The sequence below is a fragment of the Natator depressus genome, chromosome 21 (genome assembly GCF_965152275.1).
Source record: "Natator depressus isolate rNatDep1 chromosome 21, rNatDep2.hap1, whole genome shotgun sequence".
NCBI lineage: Eukaryota > Metazoa > Chordata > Testudines > Cheloniidae > Natator > Natator depressus.
In genome coordinates, this window is record NC_134254.1 from 7,922,361 (window position 1) to 7,940,291 (window position 17,931).

The 17,931-nt window shown below is 53.8% G+C and overlaps 1 protein-coding gene across 10 annotated transcripts in view; it reads left to right on the top strand.

The window, feature by feature from the left end:
- PLEKHA6 (pleckstrin homology domain containing A6) overlaps positions 1-17,931 on the top strand; it is a 129,724-nt gene that overhangs the window by 84,531 nt on the left and 27,262 nt on the right. For 5 of the 10 annotated variants that reach the window (XM_074936397.1, XM_074936390.1, XM_074936391.1 and 2 more), the window contains exons 2-11: positions 683-769; positions 1,213-1,327; positions 2,220-2,324; positions 2,863-2,935; positions 4,383-4,483; positions 9,595-9,770; positions 10,180-10,665; positions 11,486-11,996; positions 12,930-13,016; positions 14,786-14,839. In XM_074936397.1, coding sequence (XP_074792498.1) covers positions 1,226-1,327; positions 2,220-2,324; positions 2,863-2,935; positions 4,383-4,483; positions 9,595-9,770; positions 10,180-10,665; positions 11,486-11,996; positions 12,930-13,016; positions 14,786-14,839 — 1,695 coding nt within the window. In that variant the 5' untranslated portion in view covers positions 683-769; positions 1,213-1,225. Of the gene's footprint in view, positions 1-682; positions 770-1,212; positions 1,328-2,219; positions 2,325-2,862; positions 2,936-4,382; positions 4,484-7,720; positions 8,000-9,594; positions 9,771-10,179; positions 10,666-11,485; positions 11,997-12,929; positions 13,017-14,785; positions 14,840-17,931 lie in introns of those variants that run through there. The other 5 variants (XM_074936395.1, XM_074936400.1, XM_074936394.1 and 2 more) reach the window with 3 other exon arrangements.

The following is a 17,931-nucleotide window of genomic DNA, read 5'->3' on the forward strand; positions in this document are numbered from 1 at the left end:
TATAACTGAATCACATAACCCTCTCCTTCTCCCCCACCCCCACAACACACCAATGTTTCAAGTTCCTGCATCTCCTAGCCATGAATTAATTTTACAAATCCCCAAAACATACTGAGGTTCTATCCACCTCAAACTACCCAAGGTTCACTCATTCTTAGTCATGAGACCAGCTAGTCAAGAAGAGACCAGTTGCCACCTAGGCTGGCATCCCATCTCCAGCAGTGGGCAGTGCAGAAAGTTTCAGGGATATGTATACAAGGTCACCTCCTCAAAATGTACCTATTGGCACAATGCCAATAGGTACATTTTGAGGTGACCTTGTACACATACTCTATGGTAGAGGAGGGGAATCCTTCCTGACCCCATCTGGTGATAAACATATGCCCTGAAGCATGTGGCTTGGTAAACCCTGATCATTTTTACTAGTGTAGAGTCACTGCAAATGTTGTTTCCACCCTTAGTGAGTTGAAATTCATTCATGAGCCGTGTCAGAAAGAAGCCGAAGGCTAGGCACAGTCAAGCCTTCAGTTATTTGCCTCCGTAATATCCTGAAGCAGCAATTTTCAGCATTTTGAACTGGTATACGAAGCAAAAGAAGGGCCGTGATGTTTAACCATAGCTCAGCCACTCCATTCACTCCAAAGCCACTTAATTCCTCCAAATTTTCCTCTGTGTTTTCCAGCCACAATGAAAGACGGAACACGTTCCTGCATCCCGTGACTGGACACATCCCAGAAGAAAACGCAAGATTTGACTTACACTTACAGAAGTAAGTTTGCTTTAGAATGGTGTGTGTGTGAGTGTGAGTGTTTGCTTGAGTGTGAGTGAGTGAACCAGAGGGGAAAAGAACTAATAATACCAAGGAAATATTGAGAGCAAAGACCACAGCAGGGGATCTACGGGCCAGGCATGGTAGGGAGTAGGGAACAGTGTGGCTTTGCTGTGAGATGAGGGACAGCCTTACTTTGCTATGTATGTATGAGTAGTCTGTGTGTTTGCACAGCGTGGGCCTCAGCTGTGGAAGTCAATGGAAAGACCCTCTGCTGGCTGCAATTAGCTTTGGCTCCGGCCCTGTGCATATAGGCGAGCACCATAAGTGTATCAGTGTGTCGTACGTATGGGGCAGGCGCTTAGGCCGTTATTCCTCAGCTGTCCTTGCAGAGATCGCTAATAAGCTTCTTTCTCTCCCTTCCCTCTCTGTCTTGATGGCAGCTCTACAGTGGACATGTCCAGCAAAGCAGGTGGGAAGCGACCGGCGACCATCAGCAGCGAATCATCCAACCACACCATGGTGTCAGAGATGCCTCAGGAGCGACCAAATGGCAGGGTATGTTCATGGAACACTGGACACTGGCCTGGGACCCTAGGAATCTATTCCCAACCATGCCACTAGTCAGCTGGATCTAAGCTGCCCCTTACACCTAATGTTCTCATTGCCTCTGGACATCTGAAAGGGCCTTTCTTCTTGCTGAATGGGCTGGGGGTAACCAAGCACACCTACCCTGGTGGATGCCTGCTGGTAAGCAGATGTATTTGGCCTGCTGGAGTCGCTGTGGGCAACCAGAAGCCCCCAGCCCGCACAAAAGGCATTCAGGGAGGGAGATGGGTGTTTAGGCACTGGACTGGCACTCAGGAGATCTAGGTTCATTTCTCAGCTCTGCCACAGACCCCCTGCTTTCGGCCAAGTGGCTTCCCTGCTCCGTGCCTCAGTTTCCTCCTCTGTAAAATGGGGCCAATGATACTGACCAACCTTTGTGAGGTTCTTTGAGAAGTGGGAATGAAAAATGCGGCATAGCAGCGAGGTGATTGTCATGCTCCTTCCACACCAAGGGGAAGTAGCTGGCTGGGATCAGAGCATCAGCAAAGTAAAGACAGCGATTAGGATCCAACCCTGTTTTGCAGTATGGAAAAGATAGGCCGAGCTGGGAGCTGGTTGCAAGAAGGAAGCAATTGCAAGCCTGGGACGAGTAGATAAATGGCTGAGATTTCCCCAGGGGTGATGTGGTAGGTGCGCTGGCGGTAAGATGCGGCTCTCCCTCGCTTGCCAGATGGCAGCGTTGCATGGCATCCCTCAGCCGCATGCTCAGTGAGCTGCATGGCTGGGTCTTACTATTCCCCGTGGGTTTGCCTGAAAAGCAAACGCCCCCAACAGCTGCTGCCACCACCCCTGGGTGCTAAAGCCGGTGCGTTCTGAGAGCCTCCTCTCTCCTTCTCCAAAGGCCTCGCGCCCTTCCCGGAAGGGGATCGCCTTTGGGAAACGCTCCAACTCCATGAAGCGGAACCCCAGTGCCACGGTGACCAAAAGCGGCTGGCTGTTCAAGCAGGTAGCGTCCCCCTGGTGCCGCTGCGGGGAGCATTCCCCTGGCTGAGCCAGGCATCTCGCAGTGCCACCTTCCTCTGTCGGGACGATGTGGTGACCCTAGGACCCATGCCGCACTAGGACTGGTGTGGGACTGCATGGGGCATGGCTCTTGGGTGCCCATTCCAGGCACCTGCCAAACTCCCCCCGCCCCGGAGGGTCTCCATGTAAAAGCATGAGGTGTTATGCAGGGCGGGCTGCCCTCTATCTGTCCCAACCTCTCTCCGGTGCATCCCCAGGATCTGGCTGTGACAGCAGGGAGCGCTGCTGCTGGGTGCCTGCCTCATCTGGCCTGCACCTCTCCCCAGTAAATCCCTCTCGCAATGGCTCCTGCAAGCCTTGCAGCTGGGCTCTGTGCCACCCTGCGCCCTCTCCTCAATGGAGCTCACCCCGGGCTCTCCCTGTGATGCACAAGATGCTGCTGCTTCCCCCACTTTCCCCTCTCTCTGCTTTACAAGCAGCTACGGGTCTGGGGAGCCCTCTCACTCGTGCCTCTCTTGCAGGCCAGTTCTGGCGTGAAGCAGTGGAATAAGCGCTGGTTCGTGCTGGTGGATCGCTGCCTCTTCTATTACAAAGGTATGTGGTGGGGCCGAGGTCTAAAGAGCCGTCCCATGGGCCCAGTCCTGATGGGGCAGGGCCGCGGCAGCTCCTGGTGCACTCACAGCCCCAAAGTCAGGTGGCCAGGGTTCAATCTGGGCAGCTGGGGTGGGATCTCAGAGTCCAGTGCCAGGGAAGAAACCCAGTTTGTTTGATGCAGAGTGAGTCCCATCGAGCAGGTGGCTGCAGGGAGAGGGGTGTGGCCAGTCAGAGGAGGAGTTAAAACCCTCCTCTTCAAAGGGAAGGCTCTGCTATTACGAGGAGCTGAGGGATCCTTGTGGGGTGCCGAGCATCTTCCCCCTCAATGGGAGCCATGTACGGTTAGCACCTCGCAGAACAGGGCTCGGAGAGAGATTGTACAAGGTGCTCCCAGGGGTGAATGCTGCGGAAGGTAGCTTCGTCCATGCATCCTTAGGTTTGTTTTTCTGTAGCCTTTTCTCTTATAGTATTCGGGGGGGGAGGGGGGGGGAAGGTTGCACGGCCCTCTGGTTAAACACTGTGCAAGGGATCATGCTTGGTACAAATTCAGCTGTTCCCTTACTCACCTGGCCCAGAGGAGACCAGAAGCTAGCCCTGCCTCTCTCCGTGGGGAGCTGTGGATCTGAATTCCAGAGGTGCTGCTCTTGGCATGCCCCGGTTCTGAATGCTCAAGACTCCGAATCCAGCATCCCTGTGTAAATGATTAACATCCGCAGACAAACCCGTCGCCCTTTTGCCTGGACCTCCTAGGGCCAGGTTGGCTTTTCGAGCAACTGTTATCAATGGTGCCAAGAAACAAAGAAGGCATGAGGGACCATACAGCAGCTCCAGGTCCATGGGAAACAGCCGCCCCATGCCATAAAGGAGTGACAGAAGCCAGTCCTGAATTTGGGTGCCAAATCAGTCCCCAACCTTCTCCCCACCCAGCCCCGGCCTCATCCGGGCTGGAGCACCCCTCGGTATGGAGATTCGCCCCTTCACACAGCCCACACCTTTTGCAACCTTCGCTTTCCAGCAGGCCGCTGGCTCTGCCTAATCCCTGGCAGCAGGTCTGGAGGGTGGGCATGAATAATTAACCAGCCTGTATTGTGAGCTGACACTGATAGGTTTTTGCGGGGGCGGTGGGGAGGGGGAAGAAGAGAACAACAGATGGGCAGATGCGACAGGGAGGAAGCCGGCTTCCACAGGTAGGCTGGCCCCAGTCCAGGTGCGGCGTTCTCAGCTCCCTGGGCTGTGGTCGCTCTCAGGAGCCCAGCTCCCATTTCAGCAGGAGAAGGGAGGGATGCATTCCTAGTCAGAGGCACCTTGGCCACTTCCCTTTCTCCTCGCTCTCCAGCTTTAAAGGGGAGACAGGTCTTGTCAACCACTTGGCATCTCCAAACCGGCCTAAGGAGGGGAACTCCCCTCTCCTTATCTAACTCCCATTTCTCCCCCCGGGTCAATGCAGATGAGAAGGAGGACAGCATCTTGGGCAGCATCCCTCTCCTCAGCTTCCGGGTGGCGGCCATCCAGCCGTCGGACAACATCAGCAGGAAACACACCTTCAAGGTCAGTGTGTGGCCGTGACGGCGTCTCGGGGGCAGCGTTGCGCTCCCATTCATTGGCCCGGTTCCCGGAGGCCACGAATGGTCCCCCGGTTTGTAGCGTGACCCTCCCTTCTGAGAACCTAGCTGCCTGGTAGGGCCGGACGTAGGCTGTCTGGTAACAGCAACGCTCAGAGGTCTCTTGGCTTGTGCGCTCTGCTGCCTGTGGTGACCGGCGCTTGGGGGAGGTGTGAGCTGCTGTGGACGGTCGCTAAAGACAGGCATGTACCTGAAGGGGAAGAACAGGCATTAGTGACCTGGTTGCCTGCTGCAAAATGGTGTCCTTGGCACACCACTAGGGGTAGTGGTGGTGGAAGCTCTGCCCCAGAGAGAACTTCCGCTGTGTCCTCTCACCATGCTCAGAACAGGATTAAGGGGTCCAGTTCTTTTAGCCTTCTCGGGCGTGACCCAGCCCTGCCCCTTTTGTCCCTGGCCACACCTGCGCCAAGCAGGGTGGGGGGCATATGGCACCCCCACTCTGAGCCACCTGCTTTGCTCAGAGGTGAAGAGGACCACATGAGAGGTAAAGCAGAGGGGAATTGGGTCTCTAGGTTTCCTGTCCAATAATGTTTAGCCAGAAAGCAAAGACCAGATCCAAACCAAACTGCCCCGTGATTTGGGTAAGGGGCTTGGATTGTAGGAGGAATCCTACTGCTTGTTCCTCCTCTGAGGCTGTCCCTCTGTCCATAAGAGAGATGGGTGGAGAGCTGGCGTGCAGATCCAGACTGGGTTAGAGCCTGTGTGATGGTGAGTGCCTTCAGCTCCTATTGCCTTCAGTGGGAGTTGAGGGTGCTTAGCAGTCTTGCTGCTAATACGGGGTGAAATTGACCCCTGTGCAGAGAGCAGCACAATAATAACACCACCGAGTGCTTTACACCATAGCTCTCAAAGCACTTTACGAAGCAGGTCAGGATCATGACCCCTGTTGCACAGATGGGGTAACTGAGGCACACGGAAGGCAAGTGACTTGCCCAAGGTCATCCAGCAGGCCTGTGGCAGAGCCAAGAATAGAAACCAGGTCTCCTGATGTCCAGTCCAGTGCTCTAGTCACTAGGCCACACTGCCTCTAACTGGAAGCCTTGTGTCAACCACATGGGTTTAAGTGTGTTAGCCTGCTGCAAAGAGTGAATTGCTCCTAGCCGGAGGTGATCAAAGCGTGCTAGTGACCCAGTGCCAAGGAGGGGCTTCTCCTTCTTAGCTGACAGCTGTGGTGTCATTAGAGGGTTTTCACAAGACTTCTTCTCAGCCATTCCCCCTGTTTTGAATTACTCTCCCATTTCAATAAAAACAACAAACATACGTAAGCCAGCGTTGCTATAGAATTGCACCCTCGGCGGTGCTCTAATTAGGCTGCGTTCAAGCCCAGATGTGCAGGAGGGCTTCCCCCATCTCCCTTCTAAACTAGTTGAGACTAGTGTTCTCACACACTCTCTCACACACACACGCTCTCACACACGCACTCACACACACAAGGCAATACATTGTAATTGTTTAGCACGTAATTAGTTTCTACATGTCAGACTTCTGTGCTGAGGGACGCAGCTGCGGTGGAGCAGCGACTGAAGCTGTGAAATTCCTGCTGCGCTGTGGGCCAAAGGAGCCGTTTGGTTTCATCCTCCCAAGAACACTTCGTGGCACGCACGCACGCTCATACACGCACAAGCACCATTGTACACATGGTAGCCCATGCTTGCAACTCACCTAGACTTAATAATCTGTACCTTCACATATGCACATTGAAATTTGCATCCAACCCATGGGCCAAACACAGACTCAAAGACTTAATTTTTTTTCACACTTGTACATAGGCATATTCACACTTGCACTAGCACACAGACCAAACACACCTCGCGTGTGAACACACACACACAAGCATACTCCCGCACACAAACACCCACTCACTTGCACACGTTTACGCTCCGCTCTCGCTCAAAGAAAACCCGGCTCGCCCACTGATGCACACAGACACGCACACACAGAAACAAAAATCCGCAAGTCACAAAAACACACTCCTACGCAGAGTGCTTGCGCACACAGAGCCTGGATTCTCTGCAGCTGGGGGCAAAGCTACACACGCAACCTTGATTCTCTCCAGCCTGGGCCGTGCTACACCCACTCCTCTATTTTGTTTTTATTCTGAGGCATTTTTTGAGTGCGCATCACTGGAATATTGTTTGCACATTCACTCCTGCTCCAAACCTTATATTGCAATGTTCAGCACAGGGCAAAAGTTCTGCTCCGCCCTCCAGAGCCTGAGCTCCAGTCTCTCTGTCCTATCAATGGCAATAAAAGAAGAGAGCAAGGGAAGGAGCCTTCAAGAACTGACAAGTCCTGGGAACATTTGGGTCATTAATAAAGAATGGATCCTGCCTCCTGAACTCACTGCCAATCAGGTTAACCCCTTCAGGCCCATATGGGGAACAGAGGGAGCCCGGGTTAGAGAAAACGTGGCTCAGACCCAACGTCAGCCAAAGGGAAAATGAGAGATTTAAGGCTTTATCATGTTTTATTACTCTCCTCAGCTGCCTCCTTCCTGACCCAGGCCAGGGTTTGGGGGAGGTCAGAGAAGCACTTAATAGCTGGTTTGTGCCATCCCTTTGGCTTCTGTGGAGCTGCAGCGGCTGGAAGGTGCCGCTTGGGCAAAGCACGTGCTACGTCCCGTTGACTGCACAGGCCCTGATTCAACAAAGTCTCTGGTGAAGCGGGGCAGGATTTGGGGCCTGGCGGATGCCAGCACTGAGGGCAAAATTAACCTCAGCGCATCACTGGAGCACCTCTCTAGAGCTTGTCTGGTTCCTAGGGACTGTGCTGATCCTTGGTGCAGGAGTGAATGCCACTCGTGGAGTATGCTTACACTCACGTACCCCTTTCCACTGGAGCTGGGTGCAAGGTTCCCATCGACATACAATTCTCTGACCCCAAAAAGCCATTTTTCGTTGCAAAAGAAAAATTTTGACCCACATCTGTTTGGGTGATTTTTTTTTTTTTTACTGAAAACCATTTTTTTCTCCTTCCCAAAAAAGCCTGAAAAGCTTTTTTATTTTGTTTTTCACTGAAAAACTGGACGTTTTCATGGGAAATTTGGATAAAAACATCATTGTTTCAAATTGGAGTAAACTGACATTTTCCAAACAGCGCTGCACAGAGAACCATTTTTCTTATGGATGCCGATATTTCTTAATTCTGTACGGGGCTTAGGGACTCCAATGGCAAGTGCCTTAGAACTAAACTGGTCAGCTAAACAGACAGGCTAACCCAGCGCTGACCATGCCCTCAGCTACCCTCCATCTGCCCTTCTTTGGTGACAGTGCTGCTCCTGCCACGCTCTGCCTGCCTGATGCATCTCCCGGTTGAATTCTCTGCTGGGTGGTTTGACCTGTTCTCTGTGTTTCCTCCTTTCTTCCACGTGAGGATCTCCCCCCTGGAGAGGAGGTTTCTTCCAAGTGCCTGTCTGCAATGCCAGCACACAGCCACCACATAGGTAGTATGCTCCTTCCATTTCCAAATGCATGCCAGAAAGAGAAGGGATGCGGCCGGTCACAGATTGCCCAGCATGCCTTATTCACCCCCACCCGACGAAGGGGGACGAAACACTGGGGTTTATCTCTCTCTCTCTTGCGGCTCGCATGCTTAGACCTTCCCAGTGTAGGGAACTTGGTGGAAAGACCGAGGTTTGTATGAGCCTGGCAGGAAAGATTCCTCTGGGGCTGAGAGCCCTTGACTAGTAACAGCAGTTGGTCAAAAAAAGCTACATATTGCCCCAGGGGGGACGGGTTCGAACACAAGGAAGAATTTTCCATTTTGTTGGAATATTTGGGGTTTTTTGGCAAAACAAATGTCAAAACCGTGGTTTTCAGTCTTTGGGGTTGGTGAGGAAGGAAGGGGAAACCCAGGGAACCAGTGAGAATATTTTGACCAGCTCTGTTCTTATCTTACCATTGCCAGCCAGCTCCTTTTTGAGCTCTGAACATCCGTGTAGGGGACATGCACTGACATCAGTGGCCAACCTGCAAGATTTGCATCCATATTTGCAAAGAGCATTTGGATCTGGAGTTTGGCTCAGTGTAGCATCCTGCCACTTCCTGGATCTGAACTTCCTTGATGATCAACTGTTTCAATCGGGGAGGTTTTGATTCAGGCCCGTCTATAGTTGAAGTTGTGAGCTGGATGAGCCTGGATAAATCCATTCCTGGTGGGACATCTTCCTCCAGTTCAGGATTTACCTGTGCCTGCCCCAGGGTAGAGCTTTTATTTGTATGCTGTGATAACTAGCAGATCCTGCTCTGGTGCAGGGTGGGAGTAGTGACAAGACTAGGGAGCAGTAACAGTGATGTGCAGAGCTGGACTCCACCCTTTGGAAGGGATCAGGAGCATATGGAGGTGGGTTTCTCCGTCCAGTTCTGCCCCTGGTCCAAGCCAGAAACCAGAAGTCCTAAAAATGCTCTTCTCACTATATTCCTGGTCAGGGTCAGAATTGTGAACTCTTGTTAAATCAGTGCTCCGGTATTGTGCAGTGACTGCCCCAAGCCTTGCAGCATCCCTGGAACAAGCTGTCCTGCTTGGGATCAGTACTGCAGAGTGCTGTAGTATTTTATTTTTAATAAGGGTTCCATACCAGGAATTCCCAGAGGGGGCCCATTCTGCTGCGGTTTTTCACATCTCAGGGTATGGGGAGAGCTTATGATAAGATGGTGCTCATCTGAACCTGTCTAGATCCTGCCCATCACTAGATATGGGTCTCCCTGAGTCAGTGAATCCAAGAGAAAGAGCCTTGCATTTGCTTTGTGTGTCTTGCTCGAATGGGCTGTCGGGAGACCCCTGGCGATGGCATGTTACCCAAATCTGACCTCTCCCGATGTCCCAGGGCATTGGGTCATTTTCACCCGACTGGCCGGGGGACGGACCTGATGATTTGATGGGTCTGTGTCCATCTCTCTGACCCTGTGGCAGGGCGTGTGGTGGACTTGGCCCCGGGGGAGAGCTGTCATGGCTTTGCCTACGATTCCAGGCGCCCTCAGCTGGACGACTAACTTCTCTCTTCTTCCTCTGTGTCTGCGCTTCTCTCCCTCCCTGCAGGTGACCGTGTGCTGGGTGGAGGAGGCACTGGGGCGTCACACGCAGTCCCTCTCTCCCCAGGCCGAGCACGCCGGCATCCGGACCTACTTCTTCAGCGCCGAGAACACCGAAGAGCAAGAGTCCTGGATCCAAGCCATGGGCGAGGCTGCCCGGGTGCAGATCCCACCCCCCCAAAGGTCAGCACGACAGGCCCCATACGCTGTGCAACAGTGGCCAAAGACTCTGGGTCTCTTTGGAGAATTGGGGGGAGGGTGTCCTGGCTCAAGTTGGGGGCACACTGGAGGATACAGTGGCTATTAACTTGGGGGCACAGTTGCTAGGTAACTTGGGGTCCCTTTGGAGATGAGGAGAAGTGGTCATTAACTATGTGGTCCTTTCAGCACTTGGAGGGACAGTGGCTAGAAAACTGAAGTCCTTTGGAGCATGTAGGGTGTGCAGCAATTTGGGGAACGTGTCAGAGCCAAGAGGGTCAGTAACCATCCACTAGGGGTGCAGGGACTGGATCGGCCCCGCTGTTCTGGGATGATTTGGGCCCAGGGTTGCTGTCCAGCAGGAGGTGACGCTCTGCGTTTCTGTGCCTGGCAGGCGTGAGAAGACGGACTCGGAGAACATCCCCCCCAGCAAGCACCACCACCACCGGACCACCGCTCACCGGGAGCACCCCAAAGCAGACCTGGAAGCCAAGACCAGAGGGGAGGGTGATGGGCGTGGTTCAGAGAAGATTGAAAGGAAGCCAGAAAGGATCGACAGCAAGAAGGAACCCCTGGTGAAAGCCAATGGCATTGTGGGCCAGGAGATGCCATCTGAGCCCAGCAGCCCTTACCCTGAAGCCCCACGGTTTCCGGCGGGGGTGGAGAGGTCCACGCAGCCCAATGGCTGGCAGTACTCTTCCCCCAGCCGCCCCGGCAGCACCGCCTACCCGCCGCAGGATGGGGAGAGCCTGGTGCACCGGCAGGGCTTTGTGCCGCGCACCAACCCAGAGAAGATCGCCCAGAGGAAGAGCTCCATGACGCAGCTGCAGCATTGGGTGAACCTGCGCCGGGGGGCTGCCCCGCCAGAGGAGCTGAGGAGGTGAGAGGGCTGCATGGTGTGCCATGCTGGGGTTAACATAAGGGAAAGGGCTGCAGATAGTCTCCTCTCCCTGGCTGAGCAGCATTCCCATCCTTCCCAGCTGATGGGCGGGGAGCATTCCCCATCCTGTTCTCCACCCACAGGGACGGGGGGAGGGCCAGGAAACCTCCATCCCAAGCGGCACCCCAGTGCCAGCACCCAACTGTGTGCTGCTGGGCCTTGCAAACCAATAGGCCTGCCCCCCAGGACCGGGACTAGAGGGCAGTGAGTTTGGAGCGTGGGGAGCAGCAGCATAAGCAAAGGGGGCCAGACGTAGAAGCGATCACAAAGCCTAACTCGCTGCTGCAGCCTGCCCACCGGCATAGGGGAGCAGCTGTGTGCCAGCCATGCCCAGGGGAGGTGGCTGGGCAGAGGGGAAAGTCATGGCCTAAGGTCTCCCAGGACCTACACTGACTCCAGTTAGTTTCCTAAGGTGGCTGTGTGGGCCCCTGCTCTGAGATCCAAAGGCTGGTGCAGTGGGGAGCAGCCCAGTGTCAGAGTTCTAGCAGATTGCCCTCCGGATGGGGTCCAGGGGTCTGCCCCATTGCTGGCAGGAGATGCCGCGCTGCTCAGCACCTTGGGCATCCCTCGCAGGATCTGCCCTGCTAGCAGGTGGCAGGTGAGCACTGGCCCATCAGCGCAGTCCGAGGCCGTGGCTTTCCCATGGGGAAAAGCCTGCAGAGCCAGATGGCGTTGAGGTGCTGGATCCAGGTTTTACGATTCTCTCTTCCTTCCTTCCTTCCTTCCTTCCTTCCTTCCTTCCTTCCTTGCGGGGTTGTAGCCCCACCAGGTTTTTCCCGATGTCTCGAAGGGTCCCTGACTACTACGCCCCTTACTCGCCCCAGTACCCTGAGGATTACCAGTACTACCCGCCCGGCGTGCGCCCCGACAGCATCTGCTCCATGCCCGCCTACGAGCGGGTGAGCCCACAGTGGGCTGCGGAGGACAAGCGCCACTCCTTCCGCAATGGAGGCCCCTACCAGCTGCGTGAGTGGAAGGAGCACCCAGGTTACGGCAGGCAGGACGTCCCCATCTGGATCCCCGGCCCTGGCCGGCAGCCCGTTTATTACGACGAGATGGATGCTGCTTCAGACTCCCTGCGGAGGATGTCCCTTCAGCCCCGCTCCAGGTCCGTGCCCCGTTCGCCCAGCCAGGGCACCTACAACAGGGCTAGGATGTACTCCCCGGTCAGGTCGCCCAGCACCCGCTTTGAGAGGATGCCATCCAGGAGCGAGGAGATCTATGCTGACCCCACGGCCTACATGATGAGGCGATCGGTCAGTTCCCCAAAGGTAAATGCCTGCCCTTTAGAGGAACAGCAAGGGGGACTGCAGGTCAGGATCGAGGGGCACTGGCAGAGCTGGATGGGGGGAGCCCAGGTCTGGAATAACAATGGTCTGCAGGTCAAGATTGCAAGCTCAATTTGCACCCCCACTTGCACTGTCCCTGGCTCAGGGTGGGGGAGTTAATTTCTCTCCATGACTGCTCTGCTTGTGCCAGATGTCCTTAGACCAGGGCGCTGGCCTTCAGAGCTTCCTCCTGGCCTACCTCCTCTGCCTACCCCGTGAAGATACCCTGCAAGGTTATTTGTGTTTGTTTCCTTCCTGCTTCTCCTCGTAAGATGAGCAAAGAGGGCAAGCCTGTGTTAGAGCGCCAGGGCAGGGGATACAGCAGGGAGAGATGGAAATGCTCTCAGGGGCACAGGGTAATTCTGTTATCTGAGCCATTAGGGGCTTGAGGAGCCCCCTCTGGGTTTCCCTGACAGTAAGCGCAGGGGTCTCGGGGCTGTGACAGCGCAAGGGAACACTGGCTGAGCTGTTGTACAGCCAGAGCTAGAGATTGGCCCAACCCAAAACCTGGATCCAAACACCCCTGTACTGTAGACCTGGGATCTGTGTCTGAACTCAGACCCACTTGTAGCCAGAACCCTTTTTCCTTTCCTGCCCCCTTCCCCACTAGAAAATCTCCTCCTAAGGAGTGGGAGCTGTCCATAAGGCAAACAACTTGGAGCCAAGTGAGTTGGGTTCTGCTCCCTTCTCCGCGAGTGGCTCACTGTGTGATCTTGGGCATGCAAGCTCACTACCTCAGCTTCCCCATCCCTAAAATGGGCATAATTTAAACTGAGCAAGCTGAGATCCAACTGCACAGTGTGAGCGACCACAGTCAGTTTATGGAGTGGTATAAACATCTCACATGTCTTGTGGGGGGGTCTCTTCTCTTCTTAGTATGATTATCTGGGTGACAGGAGGCCTGTCCCTGCAGGAATGTATCCCTACAACTACCCGGCGTCCCCTACAGTCCACGACAAAATGGTACGTGCTGTCGGTGTCCGGGCGTTTCGTTGCTGACCTTGTCTCTCCCGAGCTGGTTTCTAGCCAGCGGAGCTCACGGGAGCTGCTGGAGTCAGGGATAAAGGAAGTGATACTGAGATGCCTGCTTTGCTGGCGTGGGGCCGGAAGTTTAGAGCTTCCTGAGATCGTGAGCGTGTCCAGCCAAGGGGCGTGTGTGGCGGCTGGGGTGTATTTCCCTTTCCTCTCTATTCATTGCACCGGACACCCTGCGAGTCCTGCTGCCTGGATGTGCAGGGAGCATAGCTGGGACTCAGACTAGACTGACTTCTCATCCGCGGGGCAGGAGGCTGGGTAGTGGGGTGCATCCATTCTCGGAAGACTGAGGAGGAAACCGATCTGCTCGGAGTCCTTTGCAAAGATCTGAAGGGGATGCACCATCTGGCAGCGGGGGTGCTTTTTGGGGCTGGGTCCAGTGAACACCATATGGAAATGCGCTCCCACCTTTCCCCACCTTGTCCACTGCAGAGTGGCATACTCACTGTGGAGCGGAGGGTATTGGAAGGTGGGCATGTGTTACCCTGGGGGTACTTGCCTACCCTAGGACTCATCACTCTGACGCCCCTCAAGGGGTAATGAAGGTGCACAAATGCTTGGAAATACCAGTATCCTATCACCTTGCTGTAGGGCTTTCAGCCGGGGGAGTGGGGAAGCGGGGTGTGGATGCGAAGGATGGATCGAGCCCTCCATTTCCTCTTTCTCTTCCATTCCCCAGTTTTGGCTTCAGTAGCTGCTTTTCTTTTCCCAACCAGCCTTAGCTTTCCTTTTCGATTTGGGTCTTATAATAGGTCAGGGGGCAGCAGCCAGAATCCACTTGACTGGGCTGGAACCTCCAGCCTGGGACTTAACCGCTCTGTGCCAGGGCCTTGATCTTTCTGACCTGATCTTTCACCCGGGGGAGCAGTGGGTAGACCCCAGACCGGATTTAGACGCCTCATGGAACGGACTTGAGCTGCACACCCCTGCTGCACGCAGCTTCTCCCCCTCACTGCTCCTGTCTTGTTGCCTAGCTATGCACACAGGGTTTCAGTCTGATCGGTAAATGCATGTGGCTGAGCTGGAAAGGTGTGGCTGGAATCCTGCTGCCATTGAGCCGATCCAGGAGCCATGTCAAAAAGCCCCATTCCCAACTTCCCATGCTGCAGGGCAAAGGGGCAGGGAAAGCAACGAGCAGTGGGGCGTGGCAGCTCGTTAGAGGAGCTGCTGGCTCTGCCAGCTCCCCTCACGTGGAGCGAGAGGCACAATGGCAATAATGCAGGAGCCCTAGCCGTGTGGAAGCTCCCAGCTGCTGCAGACCCAGCCTCTCCTAGCAGAAGGCGATGCAATGCTGGCTGTCGGGGAGCTCCTAGCTGCTTTGAACCCAGCCTCTCCCTGCCGGAGGTGATCTGGGAAATGGGGAAGGAGCATTGGCTGTAGGGGAGCTCTCATTCACTGCAGTCCCAGCCCGACCCAGCGGGAGGCGCTCTAGGGAATGGGGCAGGAGCACTGGCTGTGAGGGCGCTCCCAGCAGGAGCCCCTGATGGGAGCACAGACAGAGCTCTTGAAAGGCTGCTCGTGCTAAAGCACACACCGCCTGTCCTGTGTTCGGGGCTGCTTCCCCGCAGGAGGCAGTACTTGGCCTCCCAGCCCGAGAGCTCTTTGCCTTTCTGCAGCCTTCACCTAACCGCTTTGCTTCTTCTTTGTGTGTTTGTTTGTGTTTCCGTTTTTGCTGCATGTCTGTTGGCTCCTGATAGGATGAACTTTTAGACCTTCAGTTGCAAAGAAACCTAGAATATTTGGACCAGCAGGTAGGCAGAGCTGGCCGCGAACGTCACGCTGCTCATGTCCCCTCCTGCCTCCGTCACTGCGCCATGTCCCCTCTGCCTTCAGTACAGTGTCATTCCCTGCCCCTTCCCTGAACATCCATTCTGCAGCCTTTCTTGGCAACGCGGCAGCATAAGCCATCTTTGGTTTGCTTCCTCCATTCTTCCCTTCTCCAGGGTCACCCATCACTTGACTGGACAAATGCCTTCTGTGCGTCAAATGACTGCAAGGTACCACACCAGAGTCAGCGGTGCAATGAATATGTGTCTATTGAAGGCCCCTTCACGCTGGTGCGAATCAGGAGTAACTTGGGTTGGGTCACTGGAGATTGGCTGGGGCGAGTGGGAGGAGAACATGGCCTGTCCAGATGTGATTGGATCAGAAAATGGGTGCGTATGTAAATGTAAATTTCACCAGTCTGGGGCCTGGATTCTCCTCCCACACCCATGTGTCACTAATATAACTGCACTGATTCCAGTGGGCTCATTCCTGATTTGCACCAGCGTAAGTGAGAGCAGAATCTGGCAGCAGACCAGCACAGATTATGCTAATGTGGGACCAGATTCCATCCCACCTCACTCATCCGAGTTCCTTACTCTTCTGGGAGCCTGTCGATGGGTACAGCATGACTCAGTGGAAGAAAGGGGAGCAGAAACTGGTGCTCAGGTTCTCCACCTGCTCTGGGTCACCACTGAATGTGGTGCAGTGAATTCTCCGGGAGCCGTGCATCTGCTTACACTGAGTCTGATTGAGTGTACGGAGGTGGCAGATCATGGAGTGCTGGGGGTGGGAGGCAGGTAGTTTTCTGGGATGCAGCGGCAGACTGTTTTCACACACGATACCATGAGGAGGGGACAGCCAGGGCCCTGTGTCCTGTCCAGTGTAGGAAGAGCACTGCCTGATTTGGGTGCTCGTGAAGAGTTCTGGACAAACAGCCCGGGACAATGAGCCCACCCTGCCCACAGCACAGGGACGGTCTGGCCAGCAATAAGGTGTGTGCTGTCCCTTCGCTTTGATCTAGCAGGTCAGCCTTCTGGGGGAAAAGTGGCTTAGCCCGTCCTCAACCTCAACACTGAGACACCTGCTCTGAGGGGGAAAGAGCCAGGGGACATGGTGCTTGGAGTCCTTAGTCCAAGCAGCTAGAGATTGTGAGATGAACATGGGGCTCCTGTTACGTCCAGGCTAGGAGTGGACCACTAAACATTTACAAAGACCCAAACAGCATTGCCATACAGCTGGGTGCAAGCGTGGAGGGGGGGGGAGAGCTCTTGTTTGTGTGTTGTTGAAGAGGGGCAGAAATTGGAGATAATTGTTAAGAAATTCAATAGCATAAAAACCAGTTCCCTCTCATAGGTGAGAGACTTGACGCAGGTCTTGGGGAAGTATCATGCGGTTCTGATACAAGAACTGCCCTGGACAAGCATCCCCCGAGCCAACCCTCCACTGCATGCGAGGGTGTGTTTGAGGCAGGTTGTAAACTCCACATCGTCCTAGGAGTAGGAAAGCCTTTTGGGGAACATCTGCAGGAGCATCGAGATGAAAATTACAGACGAGGTGTGAGATTAAAAAGAAATTCCCCAGGCAAGTGCTGCAGCCTGATGTTTGCCTGCAGAAGTCTGTATTTCAATAGGGAAGCTGCTCCAGAGCCAGAGTCATATATGCCCATTGGTAGAGTACTCCCCGAGGTGTGTCTGGCTGGCTTGGAGCAGAGCCAGAGATGAGCGAGAAGAAGGCAGTAAAATAAAAAGCTCTTCAGATTATTTCACAGCCATCAGCAGCAGGGTTTCCTCTCTGAGTTCTTTGAAAATGCTCCGTCAAAGGCCTTCTGTCTCCTCCTCCTTCCCTGCTGCCCTTTGGAGAGACTAATCAAGAGTCCCTTTAAAGCACTGTTTGCTTCTTTATTTTCTCATTCCCTGTTTGTCTGGGAAGCCGGAACGGAACATCTTAGACGTGATCCTCAGCTAGTGTTCGCTGACGCAGCGCCATTGGCTTCTGTACAGCTATGCCCAGTGACATCAGTTGAGGATCTGGCCCTTTGTGTGCTAAACTGACCCCTACCCCTGTGTGGTTACTGGTGGAGCGTGAAAGGAAAGAGACAATGGCAAGATTTCATGGTGCAGAATTAGATCTCCTAATTGTGGTGTTTGTCTGGTTGTTTGCAATGCTGATTACATGTGGATCCCATCCACTAAAACAAACAAAAACATTAGTGCTATTTATAATTTTAAAAAGGAAATAAATCCCAGTAGCCAAGTACTAATGACCAACCCTACAATAATAAGGTAGCTTCTGCAATCTTCCCACAATACACGCCTATGTGGTGGGTAGCCTGACAGTCAGTCACAGACTGGTGGGTGAAACACTACACTTGCAAACTGGAGTCTACCAAGCTGCCAGTCACTTGAACAAAGCAGTTTGCACAGCCCTGCAATAACGAACCAGGTTATCCTCGCCCTAGGAAGAGGGGGGGGAAACCCAGCAAGATAAGAGATTTCAATGTTAAGTTTCCAAGGGGTTGTTATGAACAACTGTAAGAATGTCGTATTAAAGAATCTGGTGCATGTGCTTTTGCTTCCTTTTATTCTATTCAGTGGGACCATCAAGATATCCCCTATCTAGGTGTCACCAGCATCATTCTGGGGGCAGTGTTTATTCATTAATATGCTCAGACCAGCAGAGGGCACATTAGAACCCAATTTTTAATATGTAGGTCTGACATAAATGGTGTCTTTGTTTATCTTTTTATTTCACAATTAAGACTGGTTATTTTTTTTATTTTTTTAAAGGAATATGTAGAATCCTGAGACTCTTGCTCCCCAGATAATAACACTCTTGGGGGGAGGGATAGCTCAGTGGTTTGAGCATTTGGCTTGCTAATCCCAGGGTTGTGAGTTCAATCCTTGAGGGGGCCATTTAGGGATCTGGGGCAAAAATTGGGGATTAGTCCTGCTTTGAGCAGCGGGTTGGACTAGATGACCTCCTGAGGTCCCTTCCAACCCTGATATTCTATGATTCTTCACAGGCTGAATTTTAGGCCTAAAATTCCTTTCAGCTATTCCTAAATAGATCCAGCGTT